Genomic DNA, 16,850 nt, shown 5'->3' with positions numbered 1-16,850 from the left:
TACCAGCCAGGTTTCTAATACTGGCCGAGTCAAGGGCTCTCGCGAAATTAATAGACGGCGTAGTGTCAACTAGAGGAAATACGGTAGTTTGATATCGGATGTTTGGGGCGTTCTAGGCCGCAACCCTGACTGCTGCGATGATGACATTAAAAGATTTAACGAAGGCATATCTTTTGCACACAAATGAAATGTTTATGAAACTGTTAGAGAAATGTTCTATGGTGACCAGAATCGGAACAATTTCAGCTATTTCCTCATTGAAACAACCGACAATGAAAGTAAAATATAACATTATAAAAATTGTTTGAAAAAACATCACACCAGCAGGGATAGTTAGTCAACATGTTAATGTTGAACAGCATCACACGCACAGTACTGGGTTGTCTTCTGGTTTCCTGCAATTCTTTAACAGCACTGTTACTGTTAACAATTTCTTTGGCAGCCATAACTGAGAGCGCAGTGCAGGTACAGTGACAACCGGGACACGTTAGGACGGTTCTCAATTCAGGGTGGGGAGGTATAATAAATTAAAGATTCACACATTCAAAATAAGTGAAAGAGTGATATCTAATAAATTTTGTTGAGAAAATAATAATTGTTCATTTTTTTGGTAACTTTTTCTGAAACCTACGAACAGATAATTTTATTATTATTGAAACAACCGACAATGAAAGTGACATATACATAATAAAATGTGTTTGAAGACATTTTATTCATGACAACATGATGTTTACAAACCTTTTTCTGATCGATATCCATTGCCATCTCCGTCAACCACCACCGTTAGAATTTGGCAGGAGGGGATTTGAAAGTGCATCGGAAAACACTCCCTTCGAAAGTCCACGAAAACAATGTCCCAACTGAAGTGACAGCCTATCAAACTTGAAGAAATTCATTTCAGAACACGCACAATTATGAAAATCATACACGACCTACTATTTCTGGACCAGAAATGTCTAAGTTCCGTCACTATTTGGCTTTGGATCCGTGAAATCTTGAAATTGACACGTCATACCATGCAGATTCCTCGTTTCAAAATATCCGGCTCGTCTGCAGCCTAAACAGCGGCTGTTCAGTCATACTCATGAGTGAGTGAGTGAGTTAAAGTTTAACGTCTCATCGGCAATAATTCAGCCATATCGTGACGAAACAAAATTTGATATGAACAATATATATTAAACTGTATCAAATTCTGCCGACAAAGAGCAGTATAATGACTAGAACATCACAGACTTTCGTAAAACTAGTTTGAGAATAAGTAAAATTGATAACTAACTAATATAATCATTTAACAACACATTATAAAAACAGGCTATAGATCGCCACCAACTGAAGGTTGATCACCGCGCTGGGGACCCTGGGGTCTTTCAGTACTTATGCTACCTGTATGGACCCCAGTCGGATTTACATCATCCCTTCAGTTGTTGGCGATGGCTGACAAATTTAGCCAAACATTAAAATAACACATATACTTCTATTAAAAACGTGGAAGAAATAGATATACTTTGAAAGACGTGGTCTTACTCAGTCATACTCAGTTCCATTAGTGATCATATGGATGTACCAGTAGGCTCGATCAATCCCAGTAAATCTACAGGTAAATGTTGATCCACATCATAGATCGGGGTTGTCATCTTGCTTCTTTTAACTAGATCTAGTTAATGTAAAACACATGATTGTCAGCCATTGACAGCTGTGAGGTGTGAGTGACCGTGATTTAGGTCAAGTTCTGCCACATCCAAGTTCGGGGTAGAGAGGCATTTACTTTGATGTTATTATTGTTTACTGGGGGTAATTGCTATCTAACTAATAACTCTTAGACATGTTAAATGTATATTAGAATGTTAATTCATAAAGTTTGCTGTAGAAATATATTCGTTTAGCATTTTAAAACCTTTTTCTATTAACCGTCACCCCTACAATAGAAATGATGGCATGTTCGATTTCCAAGAAATGACCTCTCGCACAAATTTCCGAGAAACGACGACCAGTCAACAGTGTTCAACAGTGTGCAACAGTTTGATAGAAATTAAAACATCTCTCTTTGGATTAAGTTAGGAGTTATATTTGTCAACTTCTTTTGAAAAACTAGATCTATGTGTTTTGAACACTTATTATGAACTACTCACAACTATGGTGTTTTTTAATCTTCAACTTTTGTAATAATTGCTACATATATAACTACCTGTGACCACTTTTCAGAATATTCTAAGATTGCGGATTGTGTTATCACGCGTTGCAAAAGAGCGCCGTTTTCAAGCGTTGTTGAACCTCTTTAAAGCGCTCACGCTAAAGCGCTCGATTCAAAATTATGATATCGAGGTATCTATTCTACAGTGGGACCACATCAAATTTCAAAACACAGTAGGTTTTCTCCGCCGTCATATAGCTAGAATATTGCTGAGTGCGGCGTTAAACAACAAACCAACAACAAACTTAATTAAAGACAAGAGCTTTCGTTTTCTTTTAAGTTGTTGTAAACCTTCCCAACCAGTTTTGAAATATAGTGATGCTCGCGATGCATGTGTATTTTGGTAGCCCAGTAATTAATGTTTCTAGCTGCTTCCAACTGAAGTCTTTCTAGTCAATCACTCTGATCTATTGTACACCCTAAAACTCACATGCGTATACAAATTGGGGCCAAATCAAAATCTTATAAATTGTATTGAGATTGTCTCGGTTTACTATAAAGTAAAGTAATCTTTATGAGTATATGATTTGTGAGTTTGTTGTAACAATCGTGTCTGCATGACAAGACAACTTGTTTGGTGATTCGAACGTATCGCCTACATGTCACCTGTATTAATTTCTCTCACATCAAACTGTAGTTTTATCATAATGTATATCTTCTTTTAGTAAGACTAAAAACAAACTTTAGTTCCTTTTCAGATTATTTTGGAATCATTGCATGACATCTCGTAGACATAAAATTATGTGTTTTCAGGCATCATCATCATCATCATAACGTTGACGTGGTCGTCATCATCATCATAAAAAACATCATACCCTGGCATTGTTATGTTAATAATGATTATTGTAAATCGTGTTGTACCACATTAATGAAGGAGGCGTGGCTGGGTGGATATTTAATACCTGGGGACTGATTCATTTGTCTAGCAGTTGTACTGTTGACCAGTAAGTCGAGCGCCAAACTCTGTCGTGCTCCTGACAAGACACGTCACAGTGACGTCATACATATAGCGCGCACCTTACCGGCTGTAGTGTCGCCAGTCAAGGCGTTTCATGGCTGGTAATGAGATGTGTCGCTTGTCTTAGGACGTAATTGTTGGGTAAGTGTTTTTACCACCGTATTTTGTACTTTTAGAATCGTTAGGAACATAGATAGTGTTGTAAACAAAACATGATTGATGGACTACGATATGAATATTGTAGGTGTCAGGCAGCAGGTGCTTGCTTCACACTGAACTGTGACTGATCTAGGCTATTTCTACAAGACAAACTCTTCATCAGTTTGAACTGACACCGGTGCTACACACATGTAAAGATGTCCACAAGCCACACACAACCCATTAGTTTGAACTGACACCGGGGCTACACACATGTAAAGATGTCCACAAGCCACACACAACCCATTAGTTTGAACTGACACCGGGGCTACACACACTTAAAGATTTCCACAAGCCACACACAACCCATTAGTTGGAACTGACACCGGGGCTACACACACGTAAAGATTTCCACAAGCCACACACAACCCATTAGTTTGAACTGACACCGGGGCTACACACACGTAAAGATTTCCACAAGCCATACACAACCCATTAGTTTTCAGGCGTATTATGTTTAATCTAGATCTAGTAATAATTGTTTTCGAAATTTCCATTCAACTGATTTTTTTACAACTAAGACCTAATGTTTTGTTGATTCTGTTTTCGTGAATCAAAGAGTTATTGAAATTCATATAGATCTATAGATACTGTACACAGATGTATTTGTACATGTCGCTACGCACTGCACAGCTATTTAATTCAGTTGTAAGTAGGACTAGAGCGCTCCGTGTTTACTTTATGAAGACATATAGATCTAGAGGATAATCTGTCCCGACACATGTATTATTAAATTCAGTTGTAAGTAGGCCTAGGGCGCTCCATGTTTACTAGATTCACCATTCAATCGGCCAATGTCATTTAATCATGAAAGCCCACATAGTAGGGCCTAACGTTCTTTTTTATCTTCGTATAGGAAATATAACAGTTACTGTATTATTGTACCAGAAGTAGACAGGTTTGGCAAGGAGAACCGGCACTGCTGGTCATGTTAGCCTGTCTATCCAGATTATATTCGTATCTCACTATGTCCAAGTTTTGACATCGTTATCTGCCTAGATGTATGTTTCCTCGCACAAGACAAGACAGTAATCAATAGAATTCATGGTTTAAGAAACTGTTGACACTAAACCAGGCCAGCCGTGGCCATTTCCTTCTATTTGGGATTTCCCATCGCTCACTTCATTAAACTTAACCATACATTCAGTCATGTATAGTAGGCGACATTTAGAATCTTTGATGTAAGGCTTAGATTATTTGTATATGCATGTTTTACAACGAACATGACGCACGGCCACTATGGTAGGCCTTGTAGCCTAGACGTGTATGAATTCCGTAAAAATACAAGTAACGATATTTGATTGACGAGGAAATAACAGCTTGTAGGCCTAAATGTATAGTATATCTTGTCTAGATATTATATCCAATGATGTTTTGAGATTTTCATTTTCCAAACTGGAATTCTTAAATGCCCCTGTCGAGGTTTACACTTTTACAACTCAATGGAGAAAACACTGACCCATATATGATGAAAGCAAATTGTCGACCAGGTCTGAATATCAACTAACATGGCAATAAATCATGACAATTCTATATGAACTATTGTGATTAATATTGAAACCAAATGCGTAAGTAAATCGTATTATAGTGAGACTTCACATAAAACATACTAGATGTGGCCCCGAGCAATATCACGGCATGTTATTATAGAATGTTTCCATGTTGATGTCCACATTTCATTGTACAAAAATTGCTTTGATATTCACTTTGGCTCTAGTCACGTTGAGCTTCATCCACCTATTTTGCAAATAGTTACGCTGTCGCCAACTAGGTCCAGTGCCTAGAAGCCAATCACACAAGCCGAGAGTTGTCCGGTAACATGCGTGTGTGCCATTCTCACATTTATTAATACGACATTAATGTGACAAGGGCGTTAACGCCAGACGACCGAGCAGTGATAGATTATACAAGGATATTGCAATTTCAGTTAGTAATAAATTCCAATAAAAATCCTAAAATGGTTTTTATCTCCACTTAATTATTCGTACTTGGGGAAAGGTGAGATCTAGTTTGGCTGAACTATATATTGAAAAACAACAATTAAACTTACCCTAACTGATTATTATAACCTTTCGTTGTCAGCAGATATAATTATAAGATTGCTGCAGTGGGATATAGGTTACTTGAAAGGCTATTGTAAACATCACTCCAAGATCTATGGGTGCAAAGAAACGCCAGGTAAAATAATCAACATATTACAGTTAACATGTTTAAGTGGATGTTTGTTTGGGTTTTTCAGCCCCTGGCCCAGATACAGGGAGGGAGCCTGGGAGCCGAGACACCCCCCAGGGATCAGACCAGCCCGGTGGAGGTAGCTACAACATGCATGTGTCTTGTTACAGAACATAGATATACTTATTTATATGATGTAATGTTAGACCACAGGGATCAGACCAGCCCGGTGGAGGTAGCTACAACATGCATGTGTCTTGTTACAGAACATAGATATAGATCTAATTATGTATATGATGTAATGTTAGACTACAGGGATCAGACCAGCCCGGTGGAGGTACCGCACAACATGCATATATCTTGTAACAAAACATATGATGTAATAGTGGGTGAATTTGTTTGATACAAATGGCATGGGGACATTTTCCTGATATTACCCACTTTTGATAGGATTTCTTTCTGAATACATAAGTGTCACTGATTCTGCTACATCAGCAGTGTAGCAGCCTTGGTAAACACAGAAAGAATAGGATATCTCTTGACCACCGAATAACATCACAGACAATAATAACACTCACTACTCCAACATATGTTTATGCTTCTAGTAACAGAGGTGGTGCTTCCATCACTACATGTACTTGTTGTTGTTTCCATGTCAAGTCATGTTCGTCTCTGACGATGACCACACAGTGCTGTAGTGTCTACGTTACATATTCTGTGTTCCAGCCTCCAGTCACCCGAGCAAGATGGAAGCACTGAGACCTGGGGCGACACACGGTAGGTGGGAGAATACTGTGGACCAGTGGTGATAGTGTCAGTGTGTACATAGGATATTGTGCCAAGTCATTAGATGTGTCTGAGAGCTCTGTCCTTATATGAAAATATCCCTTCATGTAAAACTTATTCTTTTCAATGAGCAAGTTGATATACATCTTTCTGTAAATACATCTTAAAGATACAATAATGCTTTATTTAATTACAACACCACTGACTAGTTGTATATATCTTTGTATACAGCAATGTGCCCTGTTTCAGTCTATTCTAACCACCCTGTTTGTCTCCACAGCCACCAGCAGGGAGGAGGAAACACGGAAGTCTGGGACCCCCCTAGGACCTGGCACACGAGGTGGGTGGAGACTGTGTCATATGTCTGGTAGTGGGCAAACCACCCTCTAGACATACACACAGCTGTGTTAGAACTGTAAGACCTGGCACACGAGGTGGGTGGAGACAATGTCAGATGTATGGTAGTGGACAAACCACCCCCCAGACATACACACAGCTGTGTTAGAACTGTAAGACCTGATATACCAGGTGTGTCTGACACATTGTAGTAGGCAAACAACTCCCCAGACATACACACAGCTGTGTTAGAACTGTAAGACCTGATATACCAGGTGTGTCTGACACATTGTAGTAGGCAAACAACTCCCCAGACATACACACAACTGTGTTAGAACTGTGAGATGTTACAGAAACATTCTAACCATGTAAATACCTAAAGCGTATAAACACAAACCAGCTGTTGCCACTCCCTCTACAGTCGCCATGATGTTGTCAGCCATGTTGCATGTCTAGATAATACATCAAGTGTTTTATATCCTCACTGTAAGATGTGAACACTGTAGCTGTGAGATAAAGATGTCGGACATGTGTACAGAGTTTACTTTGTGTTACAGCGACACCGACTCCCGCACGTAGAGACCGCCGGGCAGACCGCGACCTCCTTGAAGCCAGCAGGAAGGGGAACATGGCGGCCGTGAAGCAGATCCTGGCAGCAGGTCGTGCTGACGTCAACTGTAGAGACGAGGTCGGGTGGACACCGGTGATGAGGGCAGCATACAAGGGACACAGAGACGTGGTGGAGCTCCTGGTGAGTGAAGGGGCTGATGTGTCACTGGTGGACGAGGACGGTGACAACACCCTTCACTTCGCCTGTTGGAGAGGAGATGTGGAGACGGTGAAGTTTGTGCTGTCTCTGCACGTGGCGGACATCAACAGTAGAGGAGGGAGGAGCAGGACACCGGTGATGGAGGCAGCACTGGGGGGACACAGAGACGTGGTGGAGCTCCTGGTTAGTGAAGGGGCTGATGTGTCACTGGTGGACGAGGACGGTGACAACACCCTTCACTTCGCCTGTTGGAGAGGAGATGTGGAGACGGTGAAGTTTGTGCTGTCTCTGCACGTGGCGGACATCAACAGTAGAGGAGGGAGGAGCAGGACACCGGTGATGTGGGCAGCATGGAGGGGACACAGAGACGTGGTGGAGCTCCTGGTGAGTGAAGGGGCTGATGTGTCACTGGTGGACGAGTACGGTGACAACATCCTTCACTGGGCCTGTTGGGGAGGAGATGTAGAGACGGTGAAGTGTGTGCTGTCTCTGAACGTGGTGGACATCGACGCCAGGAACAACGACGGTCAGACAGCGGCCGACGTGGCGAGACGCAGGGGACATCAGGAAGTTGTGAAACTTTTGTAGCCGCCATGCTGTCACGTGATGTAAATAGGAGAAAATGTTGGATCGTGGCGTCACCTGACGTGAGTGTCGTGTTTGTGTGGACGGTGAAGGAGGACATGTTGTTACACACAGTGACGTGGTGTGCCGTTCACGTCGTCGTGTTTTATATTTCAGGATTAGGTGAGAATGTTTGTAGTGTTTGATGATTAATAAAACTTGCTGAAAACATTTTCAGACATTTTGTCATTTGTTGTGTTTGGAACTTCGCATGATCAGGTAAGAAAATTGTTAACAGAGTGTAAATATAGATGCTGTGTGATTAGTATGTAAACTCTTCATCTCGTGATATTAATCTGTGTTAATTGTGAGTAAATAGTTTGTAATTAATCATGAAACAAAGACAACAAACTGTTTGTTTACATCTCGCTGCAGGTTGTGACCTCAGACTTAGCCGATGTTCGCCCAGCTGACGTGGCGCCAAATGTACAATAACAGTGACGTCACACTGATGATGACGTCACGGCCTTGTGGCACTGCTTTCGCCTCACCTCGCCCGTTTCTAATATCTCTCTCCGGCGCAGTGGTGACTCAGCATAACACTATGCTGGTCGCGTGGAACTATGGATAGGAGAGTGTTCTAATATGTGTTAGAATGGGCGAATATGAACTGAATATGTTTAACTAGCACATTTTTTGTAGTGATTATTATTTTATAATAACATTTGTTGAGTCTTCTACTAAAAGACGAATTGTCACGATGGAAGATAGCGGGAAAAACGTCATGAAAAACAGTATATTGCCATGGTATTTTCTACGTCAGAAAACAGCGAGGCATTCTGTCAGTCTGGGCTAACATATTGCATCGATGAAATAATCCAAACTCATTGTATTTATCAGGCTTTGTGTTATTTTCCCACCACAATTCCGATTCAAATCTCAACAAATACTACCATGGACTTCAATGTAATAAAATTGGAGATACGCCTAAATGTGCAGCACACAGACATCTGTGACAGGCCTTTACCACTGATCTATATAGTTAGTATACATCCGTGCCTTTACAAATAGTTTAAGAAGAAATAACGTTCAAAATAATAAAACAACTTATTTTAAATCATGTTACTTTTTATATGAAAATTAAAGTTGCATCTGAATATCTAAATTTATATTCTGACATGACTTTTTAGAAATATGCCCAATGAATATCTACATGCATCTAACAAGCAATCAGTTACTCAGCGGCAATTATTAGACATACTTTGAAATAAGAGGTTTACCCATGTTATTCTGCCCCTTGTAACATGTGTCCCACCATTAAGTGATTTGAGTCATCACAGGGGTTCATTCATTTATCCATCATTTCTTACAGAATTCTGATCCTCATCAGGGTTAGAATCTAACAGTTTTTGTCCACTAGTCCTTATAATGATAACATATAGCAAAACCCTAAAAATGGGCCAATTTCTACTTGTCTTTAGGATACCTTTACTATTGGGCAGTTTGATAAGGACTATAGGACTAGTGCCAATTTCTAACGCTGCTCATACTCTTAAAATAGTAGTAAATTACAGAGATTTGTCCAAAAAAACATCCAATCATACTGACTACCCAACAAAAGGTGTATGATACATAAATTGATGGAAATCATAGTTTTATCTTATTTGGGAATCATAGTTTTATTTTAGTAACTTTATAGATCTATTTATTTATATGTTGACAAGTTATTTCCAATACATCCTACACACTAACCTGCTGCAGCTATGTATCCTGAGTTTCATTCAACAGTACTTCAAGACACATCTAGTATAAAGTCCATATATAAGATATTATTATCATATAGCAAATATGAATTTAGGAAGTTTATCATAAAATCTTCTGATGGTGACATAAATGCAAATTGAACCTCACAATCACCCCATGTAGATAAATGGATTTATTAACATTATTTGTATTTGCATATAACAGATTATACTTGCATATGTTACTGTCAGTGTATACTATAAGGCAATATATATATTGACTGATTCACTCAGGCAAGGTATTTTTTTTCTTTTCTTATACTTTCATTCATTATACATTTTGCCTGAAAAATAGGAATGGATTTTAGACGGACTGACTGAAATGAATTAGTAATGTGTAATCTAATACTAATACTAATGCACAGGTATGCCAAGATATCAAATAAAATAATAACAGATATCTGTTGGTGTGAAGAGAGAAAAAGACTAACATTAATAATTATTTTTGTGGGAATGTGAAACATCAGATTAGAATAAGGAAACATTAAAAGCAGGGCCTAGTGAAATTAAGAATGAGCTTTTTCTGACAATCATCTGATTATTGTCATTGCAAACTGGATGTAGACACTGCAATGTTAATACAATCAACATTCTAGAGAATGAAAAGTAGTATGAATATATTGTTTTAATTTATCAAAATTGTAGTTGGTATAAGTACTCTTGATTATGTATTTTAACCAATATAAACCGATAGGGTCCTCTGTGTCTGAAAGAAATATAATTTTCTACTTCGTAAAATTTTAAAAAGGCCAAAATGATATATGTCTTTCATTTATCATATTGAAATATAATCATACTAGTATTATGCAACAAACAGCCACCATTCATCCATAAAATCCTTTTATTCAACACGCACCAATATCCATTTCTTATATTTTGAACATTGTATTATGATATCTAGTTGATGACATAATTTTACAGTGCCTGTTTCTCTTACAATTTCTTGAAAACATTTCTCACAGCTCTCAGTTATATATCTGATAAATACTTACATGTGTTGCTGTCAATATTCAAAAAATGAGGCTACTAGCAACTTTACGTTGCAAAAGACCTTTACATTTTGCATACCACATCGCCTAACCGCTGTACATGCTGAAAATGTATGCATATGATGTAAACCTGCTCCGCGATACTACAACATAGATATAGGAACGTATACAAAATCTACTTCATTTTTAAAAGTGTGATATTCAAACATCAAGGGCAACACTTTCAGTACCGTTTGCAAAACGTCAACAAAGCGACATGGAATGAACTATCAGCTCATCTTACCGCCTGCTTCGACCGGCTATCTAGCGGTTAAGGCGACACTTTTTTTATTTCTTGGTTTACAGATTTCAAACTCATTTCAAAAGTGAGGCAGGCCAATTAAAAAAAAAAAAAAAAAAGCCTCTCACATTTTTTTTACCTGAATTTTGTCCTAAAAAGTTAGGTAGGTATGAAAAGAAATATCCTGGCGTAATAAAAGTAAAATAACTCAATTTTAATTTCAAGAACATTTTATTATATCCTTTGCACTCAGCTTGTGCAGGGATGACAACATAACAATATTCATGTCATGGGTGGAAATGCATGAAAGACGCTGCTATTTTGGCAGCATGGGCAACGTTTAACTCTTTCAACACCAGCCAACCAGAAGATTACTGCTGTGACACCAAGTTCCCAGAGACTGTTGTGTGATAAATGAAACCAACATTTATCAATGAATTATCTGCTGAAATTAACATCTTTGCTACTACATGTTTGGCCATACACTATTTGAAAGGTCTAATTAATCCTATTGTTTATAAATATGAAAGTTATGTGTATTTCATTATTTAAATAATTCATGAACAACTAAATAAAGTTCGTTTTAAATAAATAATAATGTAAGCTAAAACATTCCTAACGTCCAAATTTAGCGGAAATCCAACGATTTTTTCGGCAAATATAAGAATTCATAAAATTCACTTACCTATTTCTTTTTAATTTTCATTTGTTTACGTTGAACATTATTTTAAAAAGAATTACAAATAATATCTGTCATCACCCATTTCCCGATGATAGTGGCTGTCCGCTCACTAACATGAGGAAATACCTCGGTTTTCAAAGCTTCGTATGAATAACACATACGTCCTGCCATGTCAGTATACATTAAAAAAACTTATATTGTTTCACCGACAAAATCTGCTACAAGGTTCGTGATTAGTCAAATTTAAGCACGTGACCTAAGGCAGCTAATCAAATTACAGCAAAGATAATTTTCAGACTTTGGCGAAAGGTTTGTGTTAAATCTTGTTATTCTGAACGTTTTAGCATGAAATCGCGATCTATATTAAAAATATGGAACTTTATGGATGCATAGAGCTAGGTTACGAGCTGTGACAAAGATTTCTAATGCATATATTTTTGGCCGAGAAATCCAGGCGACGAAAGCCGAGATGTCATTTGACTTACGATATGCGATCGCACGAAAAGTTGGAAATAATAACTAAGATGTCAGTTTGGCAACTTTTATAGATATATTTTTGATGATTTTATTACTTTGTAAATAAAGACGTTTCAGCCCGTGAGGACCCGTTGTCGAAGTGTGTCCGAGAATTTTTTTTCAATAACATTGCGGGAAATAGTGTCAAGTGAATATATTTTTAATCTATAGATAAAAAAATGATAAAATCAAATGGAATAGGTATTTCAGACATTGTGAAATGTGATAGATTTAATAAATGAATGATATGACAAGTAGGTTAATATAATTATAAACTATTTTGATGTGGCTTGGACGGTTTACCGTGAGGTGTGACTTGTGGCTTTGAACGGCCAACAGTGTTGAAATAGTTAAACTGGTCACCACTGCGCTTTGCGTTGACAAGCTTTGATGGTATAAAGATGGATCCCAGCAAGAAATATCAGAGTGACTTCCCTTTGCTTTACGCTCGACGAGGAAAAGAAATCTTTTTTTTGTTTGAACTTTTTGTCGAAAAGATCGGCGGTAATATAAAAAAGGGTAATTTTCATTTTTATTTTTTTTTTAACATTTGGACTTTAAAAGAGCGGCGCATCCGTAAACCAACAAATAAGAAAAATGTCGCCTAACTATACAATGAAACCAGTCGTTGTCATCCCTGATGTATCATTGAATCACGGAACATCTATTTCCGGACATGACAATAGATAGATCATTCTTAAGCGAAAAGATATACTGTCCATACACCAGCGTGACCGTTGCCGACAGAGGTGAAGGCTCTACTGCTTGACTGTCTAGAGGTGTGATAGTAACATGTACGGCTCGTATCGCGCATACCACATGCGCCGTTAGTTTAAGGTAGGACCGCCCGGGTCAGCGCCACTAGCGGGTTAGTGAAGGGAAGATAAACAGAAAAAGATCGCCCATTATTACATAGCTAAATGACAGATAGAAAATCGATGGTCGGCCAAAACATAAATTTTCTCATTCCTTCAGACCGATTTGGTTGTCATGCGATTGTGTCATTTGTAGAAAATCACACAGGTAACTTGTGTATTAAAACAATGCCTAACAGGGGTAATAATTATGTTTCTAGTTCTTTCCCTTGATCAAAGTTAAGAAATTGCGATTTGTATCAGGATCACGTGATACATGCTGAGGGACACTGTTTTGGAAACTGCTTAAAACTTCTAGTCTCATGCACAACTATTTCAAAATCGTAGCCACTTCTTCATTTTAATAATAGAGACATCCATAAATTATGTAGTATTTCTCCCATAACATTACGTTTTATAACAAAATTCAAACTAATTGGGGATATATTTTTGATGAACGGATTGTCATAGTATATACCTTTCAAAATATAACTGATGCCGATATACTTGAATAATAAATATGTGCTATAATGTATCATAATTATACTCTCCAGGCACACTGCCAACTGACATCAAGGCGAGTGGTCTGTTAGTTAATGCTGGTACTTACAGCCGAGTAGGTACACCAATGTTAGCAACTACAGTCCTTCAAGCCATTCCGCCGATAAGGACTATTACTTACATTAATGACAAACATTGCAAAGTGCGCTTTTCAAGAAATATATATTTTCTTCAGTGATAAACATCCTGATTGAGTTTTGATCATGTTGTTACAATCCGGGTAAGAATCGCCAGAACGGTTATATTTAACAGTGGTCACTAGCGCATGAAATACCACCTCTGCAAGGTTTATTGTCTTCAGCTTGTACTGGTAGTGCACGTGCGCTTCATACGCTGCTAAATATAGCCTATATATAGTCACCTGACCAGTGTCTGTAGGTAAACTGTGAGTAAACTGAGAGCCGTAAGAGCCAGCACATTTCAAAAACCTGTAGGCCCAGTGGGAAAACTGTAGGCCATTCAGAAAACTGTAGGCCCGTTTGAACACCTGTAGGCCCAGTGGAACACATGTAGGCCCAGTGGGAAAGCTGCAGGCCCAGTGGAACACATGTAGGCCCAGTGGGAAAGCTGCAGGCCCAGTGGAACACCTGTAGGCCCAGTGGAACACATGTAGGCCCAGTGGAACACCTGTAGGCCCAGTGGAACACCTGTAGGCCCAGTGGAACACATGTAGGCCCAGTGGAACACATGTAGGCCCAGTGGAACACATGTAGGCCCAGTGGAACACATGTAGGCCCCGTGGAACACCTGTAGGCCCAGTGGAACACATGTAGGCCCAGTGGAACACCTGTAGGCCCAGTGGAACGCCTGTAGGCCCAGTGAAACGCCTGTAGGCCCAGTGGAACACATGTAGGCCCAGTGGAACACATGTAGGCCCAGTGGAACACCTGTAGGCCCCGTGGAACACATGTAGGCCCAGTGGAACACATGTAGGCCCAGTGTAACACATGTAGGCCCAGTGGAACACATGTAGGCCCAGTGGAACACATGTAGGCCCAGTGGAACACATGTAGGCCCAGTGGAACACCTGTAGGCCCCGTGGAACACATGTAGGCCCAGTGGAACACATGTAGGCCCAGTGGAACACCTGTAGGCCCAGTGGAACACATGTAGGCCCCGTGGAACACCTGTAGGCCCAGTGGAAAACTGTTGGCCCAAACATTTTAGCTGAAGCAGGGACACATACTCTTGCAATGTTATTTCCAAAACACAGCCAGTCAATCAGAAACTTTAACTGCTATCCCACCGAGATCCCAGAGACTTGGTGTTGATAGATGAAGCCTACATTTATCAAGGAAATTATAACCTTTTATAACATCTTTGCGACTACATGTCATACACCATTTGAAATGTCTAATTCCACTGTTAATGAATATGAAAGTTATATTTATCACATTTCTTAAATAATGTTAAAATACAATAGATTAAATGAACTGCAGGCCGTAAGGGTCTGGTGAAACTTCAAACTATCAGCCCGAGAGCAAATCTGTCGGCCTCGGACCTACGGGCCGATGTCAATTTCGAACACTGCACTGACTGCCGAAGCTCACCAGGATTGTGAAGGTCTTTTGCACTTATAGACTTCAACCTATAATCAAATATCAAAATAATTTAGGTGTTCGATTTTTTTTTATGAGGACACAGGATACATATTCAAAATAAAATTTAATCAAATAAAAACTCAAGAAACGAAAAATAATATTTTATTAATTATATAAAATCCACACATACTGCATGTACATTTGCTGACAATGCTCTCTGTGCTGACTGGCATGTCGGTTTTGCAGGGATTTCTAATGGTCCTGGAAAGGGTTTTGTGCCTTATATACTGAACCGCAAGAGAAACGTCACCATGGATAGATATATGAGAAACTTATTTGTCCAAACACTGTAAACATACTTTAAGACACATTAAAAAGGTGAAACTTGGCAAAACTGATCATTAAGGTTGAAATTATAGTGTCAAATGTTCTTAGAGTGAAACACAACAGTAGTCTCTGCGAAAATGGCATCACAAGTCAGTATCTCGTGTGTCCGCCATGAGCACTGATGACTGCCGTGCAGCGTCGATACATGGAATGGATGAGGCGATTGATTAAGGCTTTAGGCACTTGAGCCCACACTCTGAGGAACACCTGACGCAGTTCAGCTGCAGTTGTCGACCTTGTTTGGACGTCATTCAGCCGTCTTTGAATCTCGTCCCACATGTGCTCAATGAGATTTAAATCGGGACAGCGGACAGGCCACTGCATGGTTCTGATGCCATTCTGCTGGGGGAAATCTCTTGTTGCTCTCGCAGTGTGGGCACGGGCGTTATGCTGAAACTCATGGTTGCGACGACGTGCCAAATGAGGTATGGCGTGTGGTCTCAAGACTTGATCAATGTACCGAGCTGCTGTGACACCATTGCCTCTCCCTGGACCGATGTTCTGGAAGACCTCAGGGCCGACCCTCCTTGCAAGACCAATTCCACCCCACACCATGATGCTCGGACCACTTCACGGGTCTCTCTCAACAACACAAGCATCCGAATAACTTTCCCCACGGCGTCTCTTTGCCATCTGCTGTCGAGTTACAGTAACGGCTCTCGTCTGAAAAGAGGGCTCTTCTCCACTGCTGGTGGCGCCAATGCTGGTGCTGCGTCGCCCACTGAAGACGGTCCCGGCGATGACGTGGTGTCACAATGGGTCCTCGGTGTGGCCTGTGACAGTGGAGGTGTCTGTTCGTCAATCGTCGAAGCGATCTTGAAGATGCTGTCGCACAATCTGACGATCGTGACGTCGGGTGGTGAGCCTTGGTCTTCCACTACGTGGTCGGTCATCTGTACTGTTGGTGGTCTGGTACCGTTGCTGGAGCCTGTATGTGGTCCTTACGTGGACTTGAAATACATTGGCTACTTGCCGGGCGGTTTGTCCAGCTGGCAATTGTCCAAGGGCTTGGTGTCGCTGATTTTTTGTCAGTCTTGGCATGTGGTAGCAATTCAAAAACGAATGAATGTTATCCGATCTGGGTGGATTTTTATAGGGCAAGAAATGGGGGCACGCATGTGCATTTCAATTTGCACGGAACTCACGTGCATCGGGTTGCCATGGCCAGTGACGTGATGCGTTTGGGCGATCGGTTTTATTGTCATCTGCTTTGGGGTTTTTCATCAAATTTCATTTTTCCGGAAAGGTAGTGTTAATTTTAGAA

At 39.9% G+C, this 16,850-nt stretch overlaps 1 protein-coding gene across 1 annotated transcript in view; it reads left to right on the top strand.

Moving 5' to 3' along the window:
• The window catches only part of LOC139447274 (uncharacterized), a 28,734-nt gene extending 20,561 nt beyond the window's left edge, over positions 1 to 8,173 (top strand). Inside the window, exons 4-7 of the mRNA XM_071228567.1 lie at positions 5,587 to 5,658; positions 6,246 to 6,296; positions 6,586 to 6,645; positions 7,199 to 8,173. Coding sequence (XP_071084668.1) covers positions 5,587 to 5,658; positions 6,246 to 6,296; positions 6,586 to 6,645; positions 7,199 to 7,998 — 983 coding nt within the window. The 3' untranslated portion in view covers positions 7,999 to 8,173. The remainder of the gene's footprint in view (positions 1 to 5,586; positions 5,659 to 6,245; positions 6,297 to 6,585; positions 6,646 to 7,198) is intronic.
• Positions 8,174 to 16,850: the final 8,677 nt, after the last annotated feature.

The sequence above is a fragment of the Haliotis cracherodii genome, unplaced genomic scaffold, assembly GCF_022045235.1.
Source record: "Haliotis cracherodii isolate W230 unplaced genomic scaffold, xgHalCrac1.p SCAF_7, whole genome shotgun sequence".
Taxonomy (NCBI): Eukaryota; Metazoa; Mollusca; class Gastropoda; order Lepetellida; family Haliotidae; genus Haliotis; species Haliotis cracherodii.
The sequence above is the reverse complement of the archived record's forward strand: the minus strand, read 5'-3'. Positions and strand labels throughout refer to the sequence as shown.